We start from the raw sequence: 24,028 nt of genomic DNA on the forward strand, positions 1-24,028 counted from the left end.
AGGGGACCCTGTACGTTTATCTTTCTGTTGTCAAATATTTGCTTGAAAAGTGTTGTGACTTCAGTTTTAGCCTAAATGGTCACTTCCACTTTCAGTGTCTGTTTTCCTCCTGTTTTATTGCTTTCTTATGATCTGAAGATCTTTGACACTTTCTCATGGTATGTGATGTTGGACATATTGTTTTGGTTATCCTGAAATATCCTAGAATACCAACATGGTTGGTATTTTCTCCGGTAGGTAGCATGAAATCATATAACGTGTGTTGAGTTAACAAAGCATCACTCTGTGTCCTGTTTGATTGTAGCTATTGGTGCTTCTTTCTTATTATTTCTAATATGGGTTTTTCCCTATTTATATCTTACTACATCTAGTTTCTTAGTGTTATCTTCATTTCAGTGCTAATGTGGAAAAATTGGAAAGTGGAGTAGTAGTTTGGCCCTAAAGCATGCCCTGTTTTATGTTTGGAGTATTTGCTGGATTCTGAATAGCAGGGTATGCTTTGATTTACATTCATGGTAAGACTGCTGAGAAAAAAGAACATACAAGCTGTATTCCTCAGGGCTCAGTGTTGGGACCCATTCTGTTTAGTATCTTTGGATGAGGGGATTGAGTGCACCCTCAGCAAATTTGCAGATGACACCAAGTTGGGAGGCAGGGTTGATCTGCTTGAGGGTAGGGAGGCTCTACAGAGGGATCTGGACAGGGTGGATTGATGGGCTGAGGCCAACTGTATGAAGTTCAACAAGGCTAAGTGCCGGGTCCTGCACTTGGGTTACAGCAACCCCATGCAGTGCTGCAGGCTTGGGGCAGAGTGGCTGGAGAGCTGCCTAGCAGAGAAGGACCTGGGGGTGCTGGTTGACAGCCAGCTGAATATGAGCCAGCAGTGTGCCCAGGTGGCCAAGAAGGCCAACGGCATCCTGGCCTGTATTAGAAATAGCACGGCCAGCAGGAGCAGGGAGGTGATTGTTCCCCTGTACTGGGCACTGGTGAGGCCACACCTCGAGTACGGTGTTCAGTTTTGGGCCCCTCACTACGGGAAAGATATTGAGGTGCTGGAGCGTGTCCAGAGAAGGGCAGCCAAGTTGGTGAGGGGCCTGGAGCACAAGTCCTGTGAGGAGCGACTGAGGTAGCTGGGGCTGTTTAGTCTGGAGAAGAGGAGGCTGAGGGGAGACCTTATAGCTCTATACAACTACCTGAAAGGAGGTTGTAGTGAGGTGGGTGCTGGTCTCTTCTGTCAAGTGGCTGGAGATAGGACAAGAGGAAATGGCCTCAAGTTGCGGCAAGGGAGATTTAGGTTAGATATTAGGAAAAATTTCTTTACTGAGAGGGTTGTCAGACATTGGAATAGGCTGCCCAGGGAAGTAGTTGAGTCACCATCCCTGGAGGTATTCAAAAAGCGCATAGACAAGGTACTCCAGAACATGGTTTAGTGGGCTTGGATGGTGGTTGGACTAGATGATCTTGAAGGTCTTTTCCAACCTAAATGATTCTATGATTCTATTATCTTAATTCGATCTATGCAAAAGCATGCATTTTGAGCTCGCTCTCTCACTTTCCCATCTGTGCATCTCTGCAATTAAAGGGAAAATTTATGTCTCTGTGTATTTCTTTCTCTGGTTCTTCATGGGTTTGCTTGTTTTGCTTTTTAAACTCCTTAATGTACTATGTTTAGGACTCTCAGCTAGTGATAGACTGCTTCAAATCTGGTTTTGAACCTCCTGGAGATTTTCCATTTGAAGATTACAGTCAGAATATTTACAGAACTATCTCCGATGGAACCATCAGTACACCAAAGCAGGAAGGAATGAGAATTGACTCAAAAACTACAGTGGGCAAGGCTAAAGGAAAGCTGTGGCTATTTGGAAAGAAGCCAAAGGTAACAATTAAGAAATTACTATTTGGAAAATCAAAATGTGAAGATCTAGAGTGCATGGAAGCAGCAATTTATTTATTTTAAAATAACCTTCCCCCTTGCCTGCCACTGTGTTTTAAAATATGTGTAAGGAGATCTGAAGGTTTGAGAAGGGTTGGATACTTATTATATTAAAAATCAGGTCCTCACTGGGGGAAGTTTTCTTCTAGTGATTTGTGCCTGGGAATGTTTTTCATAGTTATTTCATGAAAGTAGCTTCACATTTCTGTAACATTTCTAAGTTTCCGTAAAAACTTTCTGCAATTACATAGAAAAGGTGTTGTGAATGTAAAACTAAGGGGAGGAGGAGTATGCTTTGGAATTGGGCAGACTTCAGATCTCCTCTTTTATACTACAAAAAACAACTCCTTTCTAAATGTCACATTTTTTTAGATGTTTATATATAGGCATGTTATATAGATATTTTTTTTATTATACCTGCTGCTAGTTTTGAAAACTTCTGAGGTTTGTCTGAAAACATTAACATTTATAATAGCTCACTAAAAAAACATACTGTTGAAGCTCCATATAGGCAAATGTCCCAGAAGCAATATTACTATGAAATAGGTAAAAATATTCCTAAGCTCAAGAAAAAATTGAAAGCAGGGAAATTACTCCTTTCTTGTATTATTATATGAGTTTCAATAAACACTTTCTGTGCAAGATGCCGTCATGGATCAACAAAAAATATTATCAATACATGCATTAGCTATATAAATGAATAATGAAGCATATACATATTTAAATTTTATGCTAGGTCTTTATTTGGTATTGGAGCATATCAGTGAGTCATTTTAATGATTCCCACAAGTTTCTGTGAGGTTATTTTAATGCTCCAAGTCAGTTTCTGCCATTTATTATAGTAAACTATTCTTAGACCTTGTTAGTGATAGGATTTATTTTCCACTTGATAGTATTCCAGGAAAGCAGATATTTACAGAAAGAAAGGATATAGCTGATTCTTTATTCCCTCCTCAGCATATTATGTAACTTCAGCTGTGTGTTAAAATGAAAACTGATTGTTTACTTTTCATGCAGTATAATTAATGATTGATAATAGTTTAAATGCATTAACGTATTAGCATATTTATTGCATTTGGCTGCAGAGGTGGGTGAGATTCAGCCTGTTCTGAGATCAGGTAGCGATTACCAGTTTGACAACAAGACTTCTGAGAATTGTGGAGAGGGGCGCTATGAAAATCTGCACTGCTTTTCAATCTGGCCCTTGGCATTTACTGTAGTTGTAAGAAATTCCTTAGAATGATGACAGCTGAAGAAAGGTGACAGGACTTGCCCTACTCTTACTTCTCCCCAGTTTGTTCACTTTGTATGTAGCATTCAGAGTGTCAGCCTTACTGTTTCCTGTATGGAAACACAGATACACATATGTGTATACATACTACACATGCATCTCTTCCTTAAGGACCTGGAGGAAATGGAAGATTATGTCCCCCTTTTTCACCTGTTTTTGGGGAGGATGGAGGGGCAGCTCTACAAAACAGCAGCGGGGAGCAAAATACTTATCAGGAGATACATATTTAATTCCAAATACTATTTACAGGTTTTAAAATATATTCTTAAATTAGATAATTAAAAAAATGCTGATTTCTTGTAGCTGGGGCATTCATGGTGGCCTTTGTGCCTTCAATTTAGCTGAAACTGTGGCTGGTCTTGACTTCCAGATATGCATTTACCTATTTTTGATGTTGTCAAAGACATAAAAGTCTTTTTGGAAAGGGAATCAGTTGTGCAGCAGAGGAAATAATACAGAAAAATCAAACTGGGAAGAAGCAGCAGAGGTATGAGATACAAAAAATGAGAAGCAATTTGAAAAAAGGGGAGGAGGAAAGTGGAGGAAATTCTCATGATATTAACAAAGCCATGCAGCCATTGTGTCAGTCCAGCTTGACTACAGAGATTGAATATACTTTTTGTTTTAGTCATTCTCCAGAGATGTACCTAATATTTCTATTTTAGCTTAGCTGGTAGGGTACATCAAAATGTAGGAAGAAAGAGCGAGGAGGAATGCACAAGCTTCCAGGATGGATGTAACTAAAGTTGGGACAAGCAGAACTTCCTGTTTCTTAAGAAAAGAGACAGGCAACTTTGGGATCTTGTGGAAGTGTTGAGTCTGAAGCCTTTTTGAATATTCCTTCATTCTCTGCACCAACCTGTGACTCTGCAGATTAGTTCATGACAGAAACCTTTTAAAACCAATACAGTTATAGTGTAAATGTGTCTGGAACGTTACAAGCTGTTTCTGTGTTGGATGGAAATTTTATTTTTGTAAGACAGAATTTTCATTTTAAAATCACTTTGAACATTTGGCTTATTTATTGCTTTCTTTATTTCCACATTAGCCACAATCCCCACCCCTAACCCCTACTAGTTTATACACAACCAGTACTCCTAATGGGTCCCAGTATCCCATATTCTCCATTGAACCAGTGCATTATTGCATGAGTGACATAAAAACAGGGAAGCCCAGAATTCCTTCTTTCAGAAGCCTCAAAAGAGGGGTAAGTTTGATAACAAGTTGAAATGCATGATGGGCTGTGAACAGTGTGTTTGTGATGTGGCTTTTCTAATGCTCTTCACCCTCATTATAAGGCTAACTTTGTTAAAAGTAACACTTAAGCTATAAGGTCACTTTTAGGATACTTGTTTCATATTATACAGAAGTTACCAACAGGTTAAAAATAAAATAAAATAGAAGTACTCTTTATCGCATTCCAAATACTTGTGCCTAAAAGAAAGGTGTTATAAAGAGGGTGCTCAGCATGTGTTTGATACCTTTCTTCATTGTTGTTCACATTCACAAATGTTTTCCTACCATCATGTAACATATTTTTGCAGTAATTTATCATTGGGTATATAGTCACCACAAAAAACATCTGACAGATCAGATGTCTTATTTGCTGACTTTTAATTGAAATAATAGTTGATTACAAGACGCTGAACTGAGAAGGAAGAAATTTCATTTCTTTCCTACATCAAATGCTATAGCACATGGTGCTTGCAGATTTTGAAATACTGATTTTTGAACCATTACAATTTCAGTGCATTTTCTGATTAATAAATTGTTCTTGTTTGTCCAAGGTTCTTTTGGGTAAAATTATTGGAAAATTTACTACCAAATGCCACCTTCTGAGATTTATCAATTCAACTACTGATTTACAGTGGCATATTCTGCAAATAGAATTCATTTGGAAGATAATAAAAGGGAAATGTTAAGTGGTTTCCTAGCAACATTTACAGTACTAGTGATAAATGTACTGGCACCTTCCTGTTGTGAAAGCATAAGCTGCCCAGTTTATGTACGTTTTATGATATTTATTGATCCAAATAATGAGATAATTGGATGCAATTGATTATATATAATTCATGATTTTCTGATATTTGAAAACAATATTGACTTGCCATCTCATGTGCATCAAGAATGGTTGACTACTGTTGACATAATGCGGAGATCAAAGTACAACAGTGTCACAGTGCAGTAACGTTATGATTTAGAGGCTCCCTTGCTGTCATTCTGAAATGCAATGAGTTACACTTGAAACTTATTTTCTTTATCTTTAAGTCATTTTGTGGCACCTTATTTCAGGCCCCCAGATATCTTGGAAATACCCTTTCTACCACCACCACCATTTAGAAAATTCTTGTGGTCCTCTAAGTATTCATGGAGGACAGTTTCTCCTTTCCCCTTCGGAGTCACTTACAGTTTGTTCTGGTCATGAAGATAATGTTCTGTCTTTAGTAGTCAGTAAGGAACTAGCTGGATTAGATAGTTGCTGAGATGGCACAGGTCTTGATTACACCTCCTTTTTGTTGATCACTAAATGTATTGACTCCTGGCTCACAAATCAACACCTTGTAATATCAGTAGTTCTAGAACCCCTTACTGAAGCAAATGATTATCTAACAATTACAGAATGCTAATAGAAAATGAAACCATATTTTTATTTAATTTTTTTATTCTTACAATTCATTGGTCATGTTGTAAAAGTGGAATGAATTTAATACAGAATAGTATTCCGTAAAATTGGCAAGGATCACTAGTATCCCACAATATTAAAGAGTTAATCTCTGTAAACCTTCAGGATGAACATTTAATTTTTATATATTTTGAAATTCCGTGCAAGCATTTTAACAGACATTACATTATCACGTATTGAGTGCCTTTTCAACTTAAATGTATACTGTAATTCCAATAGATTTTTTTTATCTCATTGATCAGTCTTATCTTTATAATGTATCTTGATTCAGGGCTTATCTTGATTTAGGGCTTAATAGTTGCTAGCACATGATGCTGTTTTCCACAGTTTTGTCCCTGGAAAATGATGTCCAAGTGGTATTGACATGCAGAACTACCAAATGGTATTTAATTTACTTCTGATTCTACTGAGATTTATCTTTGAGTTGGCATATATCAGACAGTAAGTGTACTGGTTATGTTGTTTAACGTGCCCTGTACAAGATTTCACTCAAGACACTGGAGATCACAAAACCATACTGCCCTCATTCTGTGCTTCATGCATTAGGTTTTCTTATTGTGATGTATAGTGACAGCAGCAAACAGTAGCTGTAGAACAGGTTATTGGGAAAAATGTCTTTAAGTCTAAGCAGGCGTAACTTGCTTTATTAGTACTGCTATTACACGCTGCTTATTATCCTTTGAAATATTAACATTTCCAGATAGTGATAGTGCTTATGAGAGGTCTTTGCTCCATGCCACTTGATACATAAACAGATGCATCATCAACAGTGATATGTAAACCTTACTTGTATTTTCTTGGAAGACTCTAAAGGGAATAAGACATTTATTCTATAGCCATTTTACATCTTTGGACTTTATTGAGGCTTCTACCAAAGTATCATTTGTGAAGGTGCTTTACCTTCCTCATTGCTAGAAATTCTAATTTTGTGTGTGTGCCCCAATCAATAGCCTTAACAATTGCTGAAGGTCCTAAATGATGTCAGAGGTATATATCTTCTGAGTTTCTTGGTGTTTCTCTGGAAAGGGTTATCCAAAGTCATTGCAAGCATGGTAGATCTTCAAAATGCTGTGAATGTTAAACCCAAGACACAACACCTGCCATCCCATGTTTCATTTGCTTCCTCTAAGGATAAATTCTTTAAATGTCTTTATTTTTATCTGGACTAAAACATTTCTAGGATCGCAGCAATCATCCAAATGCTGTTTTCAGAAAGTAAAATTGCTAACTTCTAAACTTGAAAAAGATCTTTGTTTATTTTAGTTCTACTGTGGTAACAAAGTAAATACATTGTAAAAATTAAGTTTGTAAAAGTGATGGTAGTGGATTGTTAGCTATAATGAACAAATGATTTGCATATGGCTGACCAGTCCTTCATCATCATCAAATTCTGCTATTTTGTGCAGTGTTGGCTGTGTGTTTGTTTCTTCTCCTACAATAGAAGTTCTTTAGCAATTACTCAAAACACTAAAATTCAAAAGTAGTTTAATGAAGTTGTGTATTAGAAATTCATAAGTAAATCGGTAATTCTTAAAGCGGAAGTGCATTTCTGATTTTTGTATTTTGCTTTTCTTGTGCTCATAGTAAAATGTATTTTTTAGAAATTAAAATTTTAATCCTTTGGTAATATTTTAAAGATACATTGTTAGGCATTAGTCATTTTCATAACTGGTCGTTGCATGTGAATAATTTCCCGTTTCTTTCTGTTTTCAAATGAACTGTGCAGTGGTCGGTGAAGATGGTAAGCCCGTGTGCTGATCTGTCTGCTGTACTTCTGCTAAGATAGCATGAAAGTAATCTTTTGAAAGTGTTTCCATATCATAACTGCTTTAAGTCAGGTGCTGAAATACATCCAGATTTTCCACTCATATACACAGTCGTCTTAATCATCCATGCTTAATGTAAGATAATTAGACTTGTGATCTGGCTGCAACTAAATCTGTGGGTTTGGAATTTTAGGGTTGGCCAGTATTCACGAGTTGGTCATGATGGAAATACTGGGTGATTTCTTTGTCAGGAAAATTGTTAAAGCAGCATAAAATAGGTATATGAAAAGACTACAAAACTTGTGTAAAGGAGAAATACTGAATACTGCAAAATTCACTCCTTTGAATTTAACCAAAAAATTACAGGGGAGATGATCCTTTATGCTTAGGAATATTAGAAAGCTGTTACATAAAATAAAAACCACACCTTGATGAATATTGTTGTTTTGTAGTGTAAATCAGTAAAAATTCACAAAAAGACTTCTGTTCTGATTATTGCTGTAGGATACTCTGGTTTTAACTGACCTGTAAGGAAGAATGATACAGGGGGATGGGATTGTCTTTTTGTTTCTCTGTAGTGTGTAAAAGCACCTGTGAGGATTTTAATTATTTTTTTTGCCTCCAGAAAGAAAACACTTCTGCTTTATTTTGGAAACATATCTTGGTTTTCCTCTTTTTATGGTGTCTTGTATTCCCTTCTTAAAAAGCAATGAGATGATGATCTTACAAGTGCAAAAGAACCAAGAAGTTGAGGGGCAAGAAGATCCTAAGAAGGGGGTATTAGAAACTTGGCACCTGAGCCTAAGGCTGCTGGTGTCAAAATCTTGACAGTCTTGTTTCTTCTTGACAAAAGAAATGCTGTCCAGTTCGGTTTGCCTCCATGGAGGGTTACTGTAATGGCAAGTTGGCTTTCTTGTGCTAAAGCCAACTTTCCTAGGCAACTGGGACATAAATAATGTAACTTAACTTTCTGTTAGTAAGATATGTACCATGTTTCCTTAACACTGTCAGTGTCTGTCACCCTGAGGGGAAGAGTTTTCACAACAAACTCATAAGATACATAAAAATCTCTTCCCATGCTTTTCACACCCAAGTCCTTCCATCCCGTTTATAATTTTGGCACAAGTTTGCAATCAAGCTTTTGCAGCTTTGGGCTCGTAACAATAGGTGGTCCTAAGGTTTTGGGTTTGTTTTTTTTAAAAAAAATTAAATTAAAAAAGCTTAGAAAGTAAGAGGCTTTTTCCCTCCCTGAAAAATTATTTTTTATAATGAAAAGGTAACTTGGAATATTTGAGCAAGTTTTGATTCAGACTAACAAATTTCAGTCAAAATTTTGATGTTATAAAGGCTTTTTCTGTGTTCTATGAACTAGTTTTCCTTGAGGTAAAATGCCTCAGAACTTCAAAAGTTTTAATATGTTTTCTATTAAGATTGCTGAACTTCCAGAAGAAAACTATACTACTACTTAGGAATGAAGATCCAAAATACAGTATTTTTCTTTCGATAGCATCCAAATCACCATAGAACACAGGCTTCAGAGAAAGAATCAATCATATGTGTATAATGATTATTAACACATCTTAGATTTTTGTTCTGACTGAAATTACTCTGTAGTAATTAAATCTGTCCTTTCTAAATCTGCTTTAAGTGCAGTGGATGTAATAGGAGGTACATGGCTCAGCTTTTCAGAAAAATAATTAAGTCTACAAATTTTGAATTACATCTATGAGCCAATGGTTACAGAAGGCAGAAAGAACATCCAATGAATGACTATGATCTGGCAGCAAGAATGTGCATTTATTCTGTTGCGGTCTTTTATAGAGCTGTGTGTCAAGTAGAGTTTTTAAGAAGGCCCATCCTGCTTCCAGTGAACACTGTCCGTGTGTGGGTATGTCAGTTCAGCTGTCCAGATATGTGCGTGTTACTTGTTTAATAGTATTTCTACTTGCAGGGCCCTGCACTAGAAGACTTCAGCCATCTCCCTCCAGAACAAAGACGCAAGAAACTGCAACAGAGAATCGATGAACTTAACAGAGAACTACAGAAGGAAACAGACCAAAAGTGAATGCATTTTTTGGAGTTTTTGTCATGGTTCTCTCTATGTCTGTTTCTTTTGAGGACCTCTACCTAAGTCAACAGTGCTCAGAAGCCAGGAGACAATATACTAGTCCAGGCTATTACAAAGCATTTTCTTCAGTTCATGGTTTATTGTATGTAGATTCTGTTAGCATTGCTTCCTTCTGCTTTACTATAATACACATTTTGATCTTAACGTTGCAATAGGAAACATTAGATCCAAAAGCATGCGTTTAAAAAAAAAAAAATTAGCAGTGCGTAGTCTGTTGAGCAAGAGAGCTGTAACTTAGTGTATTAAGAACAGAACATTATTAAAATTTAGGAAATTATGTATAACAAACAATATGGGAAACAGTATTTAGACTGGATAGAGAAGAGTCGACAGTTGGGAGTCCTTGTGTGCCTATGCACAACACAAGGAAGGCAGGCAAAGTGCTAAGATGACAGAATGGGAAAAGGATTTAGCTGTGATGTGGGGAGCAGCAGTTCCTCATGTCTGCTTAGTATCTAATCATAGGTCAGGATCTCATACAGGTAAACATTATTTTAGCTTCAATGAATCAGTACTGATATATGTAATTTTTACAAATATTGTTGGGGTTTGTATGTTTTTAGAGATGCCCTCATCAAGATGAAGGATGTTTATGAAAAAAATCCCCAGATGGGTGATCCAGGCAGTTTGCAACCAAAATTAACTGAGACGATGAGCAACATGGACCGTCTTCGGATGGAAATACACAAGAATGAGGTTAGACTCTCAAACAATTCCTTGGAAAATGTAAATGAGTGGTAAAATTGTAGTTTGCCTTACAGGTTATAAACAGAGCACCCAGAAAAACTATTAATCTTGATTTAAGAAAGCATTCCTGATGCAATTTTTTGTGGGGTACCGTATTTTTAAGTACATTCATCTAGTTAGAATAAGGATGTACATTATTCAAATTGCAAGCTGTTTAGAAGAATTTCTTACTAACCACTTATTCTGAAATTCATATGTGATTAAAGATTAATTTTTTCCTTAAGACTAGTATGGAAGGGATAGGTTCATGCTTCATGTGAAGTACTTACAAGACTTGACATGTGAATGTATTCTCTATGTGGCTGTGTACTGACAAGTAAACTATGCAGTAAAGTGCATTTGTTAAATGGTATTTGCTGGTTCACAATCAAGTTTTCTTTGACACCAGTATTTGTCTTTTTTCCCCAAGGCCTGGCTCTCTGAAGTTGAAGGTAAAGTAGCAGCCAGAAGCGACAGGCGGCACAGCAGTGATATCAACCACCTTGTAACACAGGGCAGAGAGAGGTCACTATTCTATCTCTACCACTTTTATGTCTTATGCTAGAATCAGTACATCTCCTTGATAGTTAACAGTAGGTGATGGTTGTTACTTATCCTCTGAAAGTTCATGTCCTAAAGGAAAAGCTTACTGGTTCTGAATTCTACAGGTCACTTCATGTCATTATGGTAACATAAAAAAATAGTGAGTCTAATCAAAACACCCACTCATTAACTAGCAGTGTGTTTTAAAGCTATCTTACTCCATTGCATAAGGCTTACCAGATTTCCATGTTCTGTAGAGGCAGGTGTGTCAAATTTATGTTTGGTTTTGTAGCAGAATTGAGTCCAAGCCTTGTTTAGATTGGTATTTTCAGAAAATCACCTCCAGCAGTAAATACAAAAACTGCTAACAGGCATTCCCAGAGCACTATCCCCGGTCTGCCCTTTCTGTGATGCACGTATGTTCTGAGTTTTAGAGCTAAGAACTCTGTTCAGAGTCCTGACACTCCAATCACTGCATTATAGCCCTGAAGGGAGTTACACGGATGATGCAAATCAGGAAGTTCGAGGCCCACCGCAGCAACATGCACATCCAAATGAATTTGATGATGAGTTTGAAGATGATGATCCACTACCCGCTATAGGACATTGCAAGGCAATATATCCATTTGATGGTAAGGTTAACAACATGCACTATAATTCCTTGACTATAAGGCACAGATTATTTGTTATATAGAAGACAAGTAAAATGATGTAAAGTAAATGAACCGTATGAGCAACCAGTTGCTTATAAGATCAGTAGAAATATTTTATAAATCACTTTAATTCACAAGCAGTACTTTTGTGCTATTTTAAGATAAATAGTAACACAGCTATTGGCAAATATTCAGCTTCACAAATTAGACTAGGTTTTTGTCTGTAAGCCTGTGTGACCATATGTTCTCTTGCACAGATTTTTGGGTCTTCCTGTTTATATATAATCTGGAAACTATGCCCTGGGAGAATGGTGACTTGAATTCTGTCTGAACAGAGACTTCTTTGCCTCTTGTTTTTCCCAGGTCATAATGAAGGCACTCTAGCAATGAAAGAGGGGGAAATTTTGTACATTATTGAGGAGGACAAAGGAGATGGGTGGACAAGAGCTCGAAGACATAATGGAGAGGAAGGCTATGTGCCAACATCATATATAGATGTAACGCTAGAGAAAAACAGCAAAGGTGCAGTAACCTATATCTAACAGTAAACTGGCAGCTTTCAGTTGTGCATTCCCCAGGGAGAATAGTGGAAAAATAGTAAGTTGCACAGGTTGATGGAAAGCAGTAGACTATCAGAAGTCGTTTGCAGTGTGAGTTTGCTACAGTTTTTTTCAGAGATGACCATATTAAATTACGCATCTTACATGGGTCTGTAATTTTGACCAATGTCTTCTGCTTTAACTGATCATAGCGTTCCTGCTTTACAAAGCACTAAATCCACTTCAGCTATTAAACTGAAAAAGACCAAGATTCCTGCTTGTTCTACACAATACTTTGTTTTTATAGAGAACTGAAAAATTACGTAGGTTTTAAAGATCTCTAAGATTTACTGTTCCCAGTTTTTATGACTTACTTAAACTATATGCTTAAACAGAGGGTTTTTTTCCTCTAATAGCTAACTGAACTCACTTACTAAAAATTATTAATTTCCTTCCTTAGCAAATACTTGGCAGGTTTCACTTCTTAAACAGGAAAATGTTTTCTGATTCTGAAAGCTCAACAAAAATACTCAGGAAAAAACATAATTAAGGACAGAAAGTCCACTGACCTGCCTCTCTCCTTCCTTTTCAGTACTTGTAATGTAGAATATTGTGTATTGGACACAACATCATTGTTTTAACTCTAGATACCTTGAACAACAAAAAAAAAAGAGACCACATGTAATGCTTGATGTCTCACTGAAACCTCTCTCCGCTCCTGAAAAGGGAATGATTTTATATTCTTAATCTGTGCCTGTAAGCTAAGTCTTTGAATTGCATGATGTTTAGTGTGAAATCAAGGTCTTAAATGTGCAGTAATTCCCCTCACTGTTAAATCACTGAGGATTGGAAACTGCATTGCACTACTTGATTACTAGGCAGGGGAGGGGGGGAAAGCTAATCTAAAAGCTGTGACTCGTATTTCTAATGAGACTTTGTGGAATTAAGTATAAGGCTAATGCATAGCCACTGAGAATGGCCTGTTAGAACTGAGCACGCTTCTCTGTCTTCTAAAGGCCTTCAGTAACTTTGTTCTTTTCTTTTTCCTCTTGGACTGCAGGTTCCTGAAGCGGGTTTCTGAGAAAATGGGCGAGATCTTGAAGGAGGTTACATGCAGCTGCTGGGGTGGGGGGGGGGGGGGGTGGGGGGGGGGTGAGGGGGGTACTAGACTGGGAGGCCCAAGGGGAAAAGCTAGTTGCATGAATGCATGCAGACATACATTTAGTCACTAACATCTTAGCATCTCCATACATAGGTAAGGATGTATTACAAATTCTTCAATTTGTGCAGGAAAATAGAGTTCCATTACCAGAGTAAAAAGGCTACTGCTCCTACAGTTGCTTTATTTTCATTGTCCTAGGTTGTCCCAGATGCACAAACTATATTTTAGCTTGTGCTATGTTTTGGTTATCTCAGTTACGCTCTTTTCCAACTCATTTTAATTGGCAGTCATTTAGAACCAAATGCCAGTTACCGGTCTGCCTGTGCCACCTCCATGCTCGCCGTTAACCTCCTCCTGCATGCCTAGGACAGTCAGGCATGTCTGCATAACACCTTGCTGTCATTGCTTGTCTTATTTTGTAACAAATCATTTTCTTTAAATATCTTCAGCCCTAGAGTTTCATCCCAGTATCCATGTATGCTGCTATAACTATACCACTGCAACCATCATTACATTCCAGTTTTTGGCATAACTGATAAGAGACCGTAATGTATTTGTGTTGATTTGGGGAAATAATAATACATCTCGGCTCTAGCCTACAATGCAACCGAGAGAAACTCCTAGAACTGTGGTCCACCTTCAGCACTTCCGTAACCCGTTGTGAGCACTGAAAACCTGGAACACCACCAGAGAGATTCACCACTGCAAGCTAATGACTGTTTTCAGAAGTCAACCACTTGCCATTCAAATGCTGCCTTAAACTAGAGTGCCTAAATCTGTTGTTTGCCAACACTACCACTTACAGTATCCCACAAAGGGCTTTGTGTCTCAGCTCTTTTCACAGTGCTGCAGCTGCTGAGGTAGCCATGGTAGGTGTTTTCTAGAGCTCTACTTTACTGGATACATGGTGCATCATGAATTTTATACATTGAAATGCATATTTCCTCATTTAATATTTTTTTAAAGTATTTTTATGGAAACTATCTTTTAGTTTTCACTATGAAGTTCCAATTTTAATTACTGCAGTGCTAGTCCATTTCCAGGTGATGCTTCATTGTATGGACCAGTTGAAATTTGTGTGATACTTCGTAATGATCTATGTGCACTTTTACTTGTAAACAACTGAAATTTGGATATGTTTATACGTGTAAATATAGTTGTCTGCAGTGCCCCTATAGCTTATGTTGTCTTGCCTCCCATTTGTGGTTCTATTAATAAATACATCATATCTGATTTATTAGGGTGATAAGAATTAGACTAGAGATGTTGGGGGGAGGGATACTTGTATTGAAGCAACCTTGTCAACCCAGCCACCTGCTGTTTTGGGAAATGAAATAATAATCAAAACATCCTGTTTTTCTGGGGTCTGAAGCAATATTTGGATGCAGCAGTGCTGGATTCTTTTTAAGTTCAGTGTTATTAGGAACTGTACTACCAGTAAAACTGAATTTGAGTGAGTTGTGTAGAGGTTTATTCCTTTTGTTATGTACACCACTATTACACAGCTTGACCTAGTGTATTATGGGGGCTATTAAACTCTAAAGTTTAGATTTCTGGAGCTTGTATACAGGGTTATTTATATAATAATGTGACATTACTCAATACTGACAAAACTACTTAAGTAGTTTTTTGGGGTTTGGGGGGTTGTTGGTATTTTGGGTTTTTTTTGTTTTCTTATTTTTTTTAATTTAGTGCTTTTTTATTTTAAAGTTAGAGAAAAGGAGGAAATGTGATCTGTGTATTTTCTGCTAAAGGGCCTGTGGTTTGCCTGGCTAACAGCCTTGCAGGTCAGTAATAACACTTCCTGGTAAAGGACTAAATGTTCTTTTCATGCTACTGTTTGTTTTTCTAAAACCAGGATTTGCTTCCTTTGGAGGCAGGTTGCTTTCATGAGGGATAGTGCAACTTGTATGAGGGTTATTAAACATAGGAAAAAAACATTTGTACTTGCACAGCTAGTTATAAATCATTTGAAATTTCTGAACGTGAGTTGTCTTAATCTTACATTTTCCAGTAATTTTTAATCCTTTTCTGTGCACATGTTGATTTCCTAAATGTTAAATGCTTTGTTTAAAAATAGTGTTCTCTGTTGAGAATATTTTCATGGAATAAAAAAATCTTTTCATGGTCTAAGTAATTAGCTTCCCTGTTTGTTTTCTTTTAGGAGGGACAGGGAGACTTTCAGCATGAGGTCTGTAACCTCTTGTTATGGTGGTAGAACCTCTGCTGTGATTGTAGATGGGGGAACAGATGACACCATTTTGGTGTGGTTGTGTTGTTAGCCTACTCGGATACTTTCAAATGCTGTAACATCTCACTCCAGAGATAGGCTTAGGGACAATAAGCACATGCAGCTCTAACCATAGTTCTTGCTTAAATATTTCTACAACTTCTGAGGATAATGCTTATACACCAATTCTATTTGTGACAAAGTGGAATGTGCTGCTAAAGCACTCTTTATATAAACACAGTGTATGCTGATTTCCTATGAAAAGTGCTAACAGCTTATGCTTTGCCTTCATCCAAGGAGAAAAAAAAAAAAAATACTTACCCAACTGATTCACCTCAGTAAATGAAGCAAGTTTAATATATACATACACCCACATTTACTCATATCTGAAAGCATTTTAATTATCTGGATTGTTTGTTCTTGCAATTTCATTATTCATTCCTGGCAGCATAGCTGTTATGCAGGCTCCAGCAAAAGCCAAAAAGTACTACAGATGCTGTCTTAAAAAGTAAGATGTCCCAACACATACACAATTAATTTTCTGCTTTCAAAGGTACAGTGATACTTGAGCCTTCTGTTGTGGTCACAGATAAAGGATCATTTCTGCAACCTGCAAATATGCAAATTATTTTGCATAAAGATACACTTTAATTCTCAGTTCTATGTACAGTGTTTCATATTCATTAAAGGAATATTATACAACAAATTTTCTGCAAAGTCACATACTTAATCTATCATTTTATTTACACTATTTGCTTCATTTTAATGTTAAGATGCCAATGCCCTTACTCTGAGGCATTATCAAAACATTGCAACTCTGGGGAAATACAGAAAGCTGTAAGACTATCTTACAAGGATAACCTAACTGTTTAAAAGGATCATTAAATGACTTGGTGACACAGTAAATAAATAATTTGTTTAGAAATCAGTAGTTTTAAAACAAGTGTGCATTGTGCAGTTAAAAATTCTAAACATTGTGAAATGCAAAAAGTTTGTGCAGTATCAAATCACCAAAAGAAAACTAAGGTTATTTCAAGTATATCATTTAAATAGTGGTTACAGAGTCTTATATACTTAATTGTTCCACCTGCTTCACTGGAGGAGGTTCCAGTTTTCGGGAAAGTGCAGTTAAAATCTGGCTGAATTTCTCATATCTTTCATTTTGATTAACTTGTGCTCCTTTGCTGCCCCAGAGCAATCTCATTTGAAATTCTGTCTTGAAGATTTCACTCATCTCTTCATCAGGCTGGAAACCTAGTAAGTAAAAAGAATCCCACAATATCGCCATCAGGCAAGATTTTTATTCAGAAGAAATGGCCTTTAAACTATATTCCCTCCTAATAAGATAAGCTTTAGTGTGCTGGTTCCTTTTGCACAATGATTTTAACAAGCTAGTGAAACAGTGAAAATCCTTTCCATCTGTGACATTCCAGTAGCACACAAATGGCTCTAGGGACACGCTATCCTTTTTGTTCAATTCTAATGGTCTAGAATTGTCATTATAGCCTGATCTCAAATATAATTACTGATGTATACATGCTGCCTGCAGAAATACTTAAATTTCTCTCCCCTCAACTTTTTTACTGCAAGTTTAAAACACTAAGTCACATTATAATATGTTGCTGCTTTCTGGCTGCGACCAGTCAAGTGTTACGTCTTGCACTGCTGTAAAGAATCCTACTACGATGGATGGTGTTTTATTCACAAAAATCAGAGTAGGAATTTCAAATTGTACAGAAGACAGGAAGTTATCCTTGGTCCTGACTGTACTTCTATTCAGTTGAATATGAGTATGGCTTAGCAAAAACGTACACTCTATTGCTTACTGGAGAACTACAGCAATGAATAATTTACTGTCTGCTTTTAAACAATATTGATCTTGTCCTCAGACTGAGTTTCCTGCAGGACATTTGCTACTATTTCAGCTCCCAGGAAAGAGGAGAAGAGTTTCTTGCACTGACTTTTAGTGGCACTTCGGGAGAGACCTTATTCTTCAGATGTAACCCGCACATTCTATTTAAACATGCAGCAGTTTCTCCTACTGGTGCTCCCTACCTTGCAGCATCTGTTCTGCAGTCAAGCTGTACATTTCTGCATTCTGTGCTATCTGCCGAGCTGTGGCCAAGTGCTTGAGCATTATGTCGCAGCTTTGGTCACTGCTTTCCCACAGGTCCATGCCTTCAAAAACAACAGCTTGTCGCTCCATCAAGGTAATGAGAGGCATCAGCAGTGGCACTGTTACATTGTTCTGTGGAGCACTGACAGTCTCTGGGATAGAGTAACAAACAAATCATATCATCAGACATTATAAAACCTGCTAATTGAAGAAGGTATTGTAACTGCAGTATTCTTTTCAAAGTCAACTACTCTTTGTCTTCCATCTTCCAAGTTAACACCTTACCTCAGATATGCCTCTCCTGCCAGTTCCCAGTGAACTGACTGGGGGAGAAGGCCAAGACAAATTAGCATTGGAAGACTGAATTTGCTACAGGAGAAGGTGCTGCTGAATTACTAGACAGTAGCACACAGAGATTTTAAACACATTTAAAATCTGGGTCATTCCAATACATTCTGTGAGGCTAAAAAGTTTTCCTTCTCTACCCATTCTCAGTGAGATGTTCAGGGAAATGTTATCTCTACCTTGCACCCCTTTGGAGACCAGAGCTGAAAAGATTCTGAGGCAGGAGCACCGGATGGGATCAGAGGAATTGTCTGACTAAACCATTCTTTGCATTTGAGTATTCATCCTCTGATCCAATAGGCAAAGCAAATAAAAAGCAAAATCTGTCACAAGTAACTCTTGTCTGAGGAAGAAGGAGATTTTTTTCCTGTCTTTGAGGCAAGATGAGGCACAGCATTTCAGTTTCTGCTCCACAAAGAGGGAGCGTGGGTTTGGGCAGAATGTTTGTTACATTCTGCATGGGTACGTACACACATACAAGCACATACTTCATTGTCTTAACACTGCATTATACAAGTTCACATAGTCATTTTAACATCAGATGCACAGCTATCATAACAGCAGCTGCCTCATCTCCCTACACAGGAAGCCAGTAGTGGGAGAGTTAAAAGGCTAAATAGAAACTCATACTCACTATTCCACTCCTCTTGTCCTTCATGCAAAGCTTTGCTAAATGGCTTCAGCTGTTTTTCATACATAATGGCAGTCTGGGTATAATGATGTCTTAGAGAGGTCCAGGTTTGTTCTAACCTAGTGACCTGTTCATATAAAGTAAAGAATACCCATTATTGACTCCGTAAGCAATTCACAGGAGAAGTACACTGCTAGTGACAAAGTTCCTGTCCTGATGATCTCTCTAGTCTTGAAATTGCATAAGTTAAATAAACCATCAAACAACTCCATGCTTTGGAACATAAAGGAAACAGATTTTTACCTGTGGCATTTCCAGTGCTTTCATAATGGCAGAAAATGCATACAAATCTCCCAGCGAGTCCTTCAGCTCCACTGCAACTTGGATAATCCTATTTAATGTTGCTGCTCTATCTTCCAGATTTCCTGTGCAACCCAAAATATCCACAGCTATTCCTATTGCCATGGTATTGTGCCTGTAAGTGAAACAATTTATACTATTGGTTACAAATTATTAAATTAATAATACATTATGCTGTACATGTGTTCAGAGAAAATCAATTCAAAGGTATATTTCAATATCACAGTGTGCCCAGCAAACCTACCAACATCTTTGTATCGAGCAGTAATGCCGTTATATGGAATATATATACGTTGGCTTTGAATTTCTGTTTTAATAAATTCAATAAATTTTCTTAATCTATTTCTACTATACAACATTCTGCTCAGACAGTGAATGAATGAACACTTTTGGGAAAATTACCCCAACTCCCTTTGTCATCCACACTCAAACCCTGGGACCTTCCCCCTAAATTTCAGCAACCAAAGTACTGCAATCTGAATCAGAGAAGTAGAAAAGCTAGATCATGGATAGAAAAAACCCTAACTGTTCCCCAGAACTTGTACAGAGGTTTTACAGAAAGCTTTGCTGATCACTTTTTACTTTACTAGATCCTCTAGCCTCTTCCCCAGTTGCAGAAGGCTACTGCCTTCAGTCTCTTCCACAAACACATGCTCAGCTAGATTATAGGTCCCCTGAACTTCAGTTTACCTGAGCTCTTGAAGGAGAGCTGAGAGTGTCAGCAGCTCCGAGGACCCTGCTTTCAACAGAATTCCCCTTTCCCTGTATTACATGTATGGAGTTGCCCCATGATGTTAAGGAATTTTTCATATGCAAAAAAAAGTCATATGCCATCTCACTAAATTTATTTTCTGTCTGTACACATGAATTCAGTAAACGTGCAGGAGAGCATTCTCTGAGGAAATGTAGAGTACAATGTAGCAATGCTCTGATCTTCTGGCCATCTGCCCTGGAAATGAGTAACAGGAACGTTTACCTTTCAATTAGGTCAAGGCGCAGTTGATGTCCATAAGGCAAGGTAATCAGTTCGAGACCAGAGTTCACTCCCATAATCTTCCTCATCTCTTCAGAAACTTCTAGTATCCTTGCCACCTGTCAGGTGCAAAAATCTGTGCATGAATTTTGAAACTAACTAACTTAGCCTAGCCACCTAGAAGTCCTCCAGGTTAGTGCAGGGCATACGGAGTTAAGTGCACAGCATGCAACACTAGGATACAGTCATCTAAGAAAAACTTAACATGCACATTCAGTACCTTACACAAAAAGACCAATACAATATTTCTTGCATGATTCAGCCATCAGAAAACATATAAAAGGTGTGAGCAAAATGCTTTATCAAACTTCCATCTACTTGCAGGAGATTCATATGCAAGCTCCAGGGAATGTGGTGCTCTCTTGGCCTCTTCCTTTTCAGGGTGGTACTGCTCTTTGGCCTTAAAGATGTACACATTTACTTCGCCACCTTCACTTCTAACAAGACGACTGCTCAGAATGTTTTTGGATAACACCACAGGGTCCTCAGAAGGATTAATTAATAAAAGGACTTTAAGGAGGACACTGAATGTTGAGTGCCTAAGGAAGGCAGTATGTGAAAGCTGACACCCTCACCAATTTGTCTTTGCTTTTTAAACATACAGTATTAGCTACTGGTTATATCAATAACAATTATATATGCTAATTACAAGCAAACCCATATTAATATGATAATGTGAGATTATCTGCTGGTTTAAGGCCTGTATGTCAACACATTTACAAACCAATCTGCCTGCTGTTTCATGATACACCCATCAGCAGGCTTTCTTGGTTATGAAAATATGAAAGCAATCTGGCCTACACAACGAGCCTCGCTGGTACAAAATCTAGCACTGTAGAGAAACCTGTTTTGCTTCTAGAGATGCAGGAGTGATATGAAGCCCCTGGAGACACACTGATTTCTACTCCTTTGTCACAAAAAGCCCTCTCAGGAATGCAAGTGGCAGATTTCACTCCATCACTTACCATATGGGTGCTTCTTTCATAATTAGAAATGTCATTATTTAAAAGGCAAACTGAGCTACTGATGCCACAAGAAGACCTCTGAACTTCAGCCTTATCACACATCTCAGCACAAAGCATTTATTCTGGCCAAGTTCACATGCCAATCTCATTGTATCATGCAGTTCTGAGCCGTGCAGTAGCATGCAACAAGTTACCAATAAATGACAGTCATTGGCTCAGCACTGTGAGATGAAGATTAAAATGGACTTCTCTACATGTCCTAGCTAGTCGCTGTTCCTGCTCCAAAATCCAAAAATGTGTTTCTGTAAAACACTCCAGTGACTCCTAATTCATTGTACAGGCTCCCACACTTCCAGCAGGCCAGTTTCCTTGGCCCCATTCCAAAGTTTATAGGATTTAAAATCAGGAGGCTAATAATGAGCTAATTGAATATAATATATATATAAAACCCCTCACTACTTCTCTAAGGCATGCATATCCTATGCCTTCAAGCAGCATACTCTTTAACAATATATTAAAAGTCATTCTGGTTATTGTTACTAGGTTAAAGGAGGAAAAGGTGAATTTTGCAACTAAAATGTTAGAGAATGCTGTTACTACTCTTTGAACCATAGTAAAGAAGCCACAATCTATCACTTCTGGAAAGACCAAGCGGTTGTAGAGCCGCGTTTTTCTGAGTCACCATGTCTGCGGGAAGCCTCACTTAGCAGCAGCCAACGCTGCTACTGAGGAGGAAGGCTGTGTTTGCTGTTGGCAGGAACCCAGCAGCTGGCAGGCACTCACACAAACTTGTCCTACTGCTGCTCTGGTGAACTGCCCCCATCTCAGACCTATGGTGTGAATCAGCGCAACAGCACACTAGCACAAGTCCACTAGCAATACAGTTCTCTCACAGGAGAGAAATGCAGAAGTCCTGACAGCTATTTTCCCACAACACCTATCCAGCTGTAACACAGAGACTCAGAACAAAGATTTAGAAAAGCAGCTAGTTTTAGAAGTTTAAATATATTTAGTTCCATTGAACATCTTATATTATGGTCAGCAGTATGGCAACCAGGTAATGTCTGTCTACTCTTTGCCCTTGCAAGCTAGCTCGCTATTTCCTGTCACGAGCAGTTCTTTCCACAATGGTTTACAGCATAGATAGCTCTTCCTCCAGTATAGAAGAAAAGCTGAATCGCAGATATACAGCAACCAATAGGAGATTAAAAAAGATGTATGGAATACTGAGAATTTGAATCTAAAGTCAAGAATGGTGGGAGACCTTTAGTCCAAAGGGTTTGTTGACATTCTTCAAATGGAAAAGAAACACCCACCATCCAAGTCGGTCAATACATTATTACATTCCAAGTCAGTCAATACATTATTACATTAGCTGCAAATCTACCCATTAATCTTTTCCAATCAGTTCTTTAAAAAATCTAAACTTGCACATTATAAAATAAAATGTGAGAAAATTAATTAATTTTTTTTTTTTTTTTACCTTGCAGTCCATTCTAAGAATATGCAGTGCAATAATCTTTGGATTGTTGTTGGTGAAAAGCTCCTTAACTCTTCTTAACATTGATGTTTCCAATGGCTTGTTTTCAGCAGGAAGTAGTTTGGATTCAAAATCATTCGGTTTAAAAGTAGACACTGTCTCAAAAACAGGTGCAGAAAAGATGCTGTCTTCTTCAGCCATCCCAGCTGAAGCTTCTAAAGGATATGCAGAGTTCATTGTAGGGTCATCTTCCAGGATCAAATAGTTTGTTCCAGAGTTCCTGAATGTGTGTGTTCCCCTCTCTTTTTGTGTCAGTTGTTCCACATAGCTTTTTTTCTGACATAAATGTTGTTTTGTTGCTGCAGGATCTCTGGCAGGGCTTAGCTCACAATAGTGTCCTTCTGAACTGCGGGAAGCCAAAGGAGAATCTGGGGGCTTCATCAGAGGTGCTTTGCTGGGTTTAGGTGGAGGCTTCGGGCAGAGCTGACTGTCTGATCCTCTAAGAGCTTCCCCTGCTTGTGACTCGGAGGCGACTTTCTGAACAACTGTGGGCCTCAGAGAAGGTTCACTGCCTGTTCTAAATGCAGGAGAGCTTGGACAGGAGTCTGCATCTGCTTCAGGTAATCGAGATGGTTGTCGTAAGCCTGCAGGGGAAAGTGGTATTTTAGAAGGCCAAAACACATGCAGTTCCTGATGCCTGTCCCAGGGTTCATCTCTTAATGCTATTTCCTGAGGAAAATATTGTCAGATCATGTCAATTATTCACTGACAAAAACGTATATGAAATTATATTTTGAGCAATGAGCTAGCCAGCAAATTCCATTCACTTGCTGATCCTCCCAAAATCCCAGATACACAGAACAGCTGCACCATAATGTTATTCTGTGGTAATGCTGACAATAATTCCAGTCCCTGCTGCGTACATAGGCTATACTGTCAGAGCTGGATAGTCTCCACGGCTTGGAATAGGAGGTTTCTTTGTAGCCTGATCTAGGCTATAAAAACAGAAACTTCCAGCCACACCACATAAAAGATGAGTCATTTCTGAGTGACAAGTTTGCGATGAAAGAAAAGTTTCCCAAAGTCAAGCCTGAACGTGCAGTATGGTATGGAAGGAATGAATTTCAGGGATGGTAATCTTTTTGCTAAACAGTAGCTGATTTGAAGAGCTGGAGAAACACATCCATATATTTCTGTGTATTTATGCCTCATCCTATGCTAATTGCATACACAAACCTCGGCATCCAGTATAGGACTGAACCCCATATCAGACATTCCCAATCTGCAGTTCTCAGTGCATTTGCTGGTATCTACAGCAAAGTGGCCAGCTGCATCATGGGGGCTTTACTGCTTGTTTCCAGCTGGCTCTCAATTTATGCAAACAACAAAATCTGCAAATCACAGCCTGTCACCACTCATAAGCAGTATGCTACCAGAACCTGCT

At 38.0% G+C, this 24,028-nt stretch overlaps 2 protein-coding genes across 9 annotated transcripts in view; one reads left to right on the forward strand and one right to left on the reverse strand.

Moving 5' to 3' along the window:
* FNBP1L (formin binding protein 1 like) overlaps positions 1-15,561 on the forward strand; it is a 61,428-nt gene extending 45,867 nt beyond the window's left edge. Inside the window, exons 9-17 of one of the 3 annotated variants that reach the window (XM_049808985.1) lie at positions 1,673-1,876; positions 4,273-4,431; positions 7,634-7,648; positions 9,625-9,734; positions 10,365-10,497; positions 10,958-11,052; positions 11,554-11,702; positions 12,087-12,245; positions 13,323-15,561. In XM_049808985.1, the coding sequence (XP_049664942.1) occupies positions 1,673-1,876; positions 4,273-4,431; positions 7,634-7,648; positions 9,625-9,734; positions 10,365-10,497; positions 10,958-11,052; positions 11,554-11,702; positions 12,087-12,245; positions 13,323-13,330 (1,032 nt within the window). In that variant the 3' untranslated portion in view covers positions 13,331-15,561. Of the gene's footprint in view, positions 1-1,672; positions 1,877-4,272; positions 4,432-7,633; positions 7,649-9,624; positions 9,735-10,364; positions 10,498-10,957; positions 11,053-11,553; positions 11,703-12,086 lie in introns of all 3 variants that reach the window. The other 2 variants (XM_049808984.1, XM_049808986.1) reach the window with 2 other exon arrangements.
* Positions 15,562-16,029: 468 nt separating this feature from the next.
* Positions 16,030-24,028, reverse strand: part of BCAR3 (BCAR3 adaptor protein, NSP family member) — a 113,602-nt gene continuing 105,603 nt past the window's right edge. For all 6 annotated transcript variants that reach the window (XM_049808979.1, XM_049808981.1, XM_049808977.1 and 3 more), the window contains 6 exons: positions 22,588-23,228; positions 20,083-20,198; positions 19,050-19,221; positions 18,750-18,873; positions 17,710-17,922; positions 16,030-16,908 (listed from right to left, as the gene is read on the reverse strand). In XM_049808979.1, coding sequence (XP_049664936.1) covers positions 16,721-16,908; positions 17,710-17,922; positions 18,750-18,873; positions 19,050-19,221; positions 20,083-20,198; positions 22,588-23,228 — 1,454 coding nt within the window. In that variant the 3' untranslated portion in view covers positions 16,030-16,720. The remainder of the gene's footprint in view (positions 16,909-17,709; positions 17,923-18,749; positions 18,874-19,049; positions 19,222-20,082; positions 20,199-22,587; positions 23,229-24,028) is intronic.

Source organism: Accipiter gentilis, chromosome 8, assembly GCF_929443795.1.
Source record: "Accipiter gentilis chromosome 8, bAccGen1.1, whole genome shotgun sequence".
In the NCBI taxonomy this organism is placed as follows: domain Eukaryota; kingdom Metazoa; phylum Chordata; class Aves; order Accipitriformes; family Accipitridae; genus Astur; species Astur gentilis.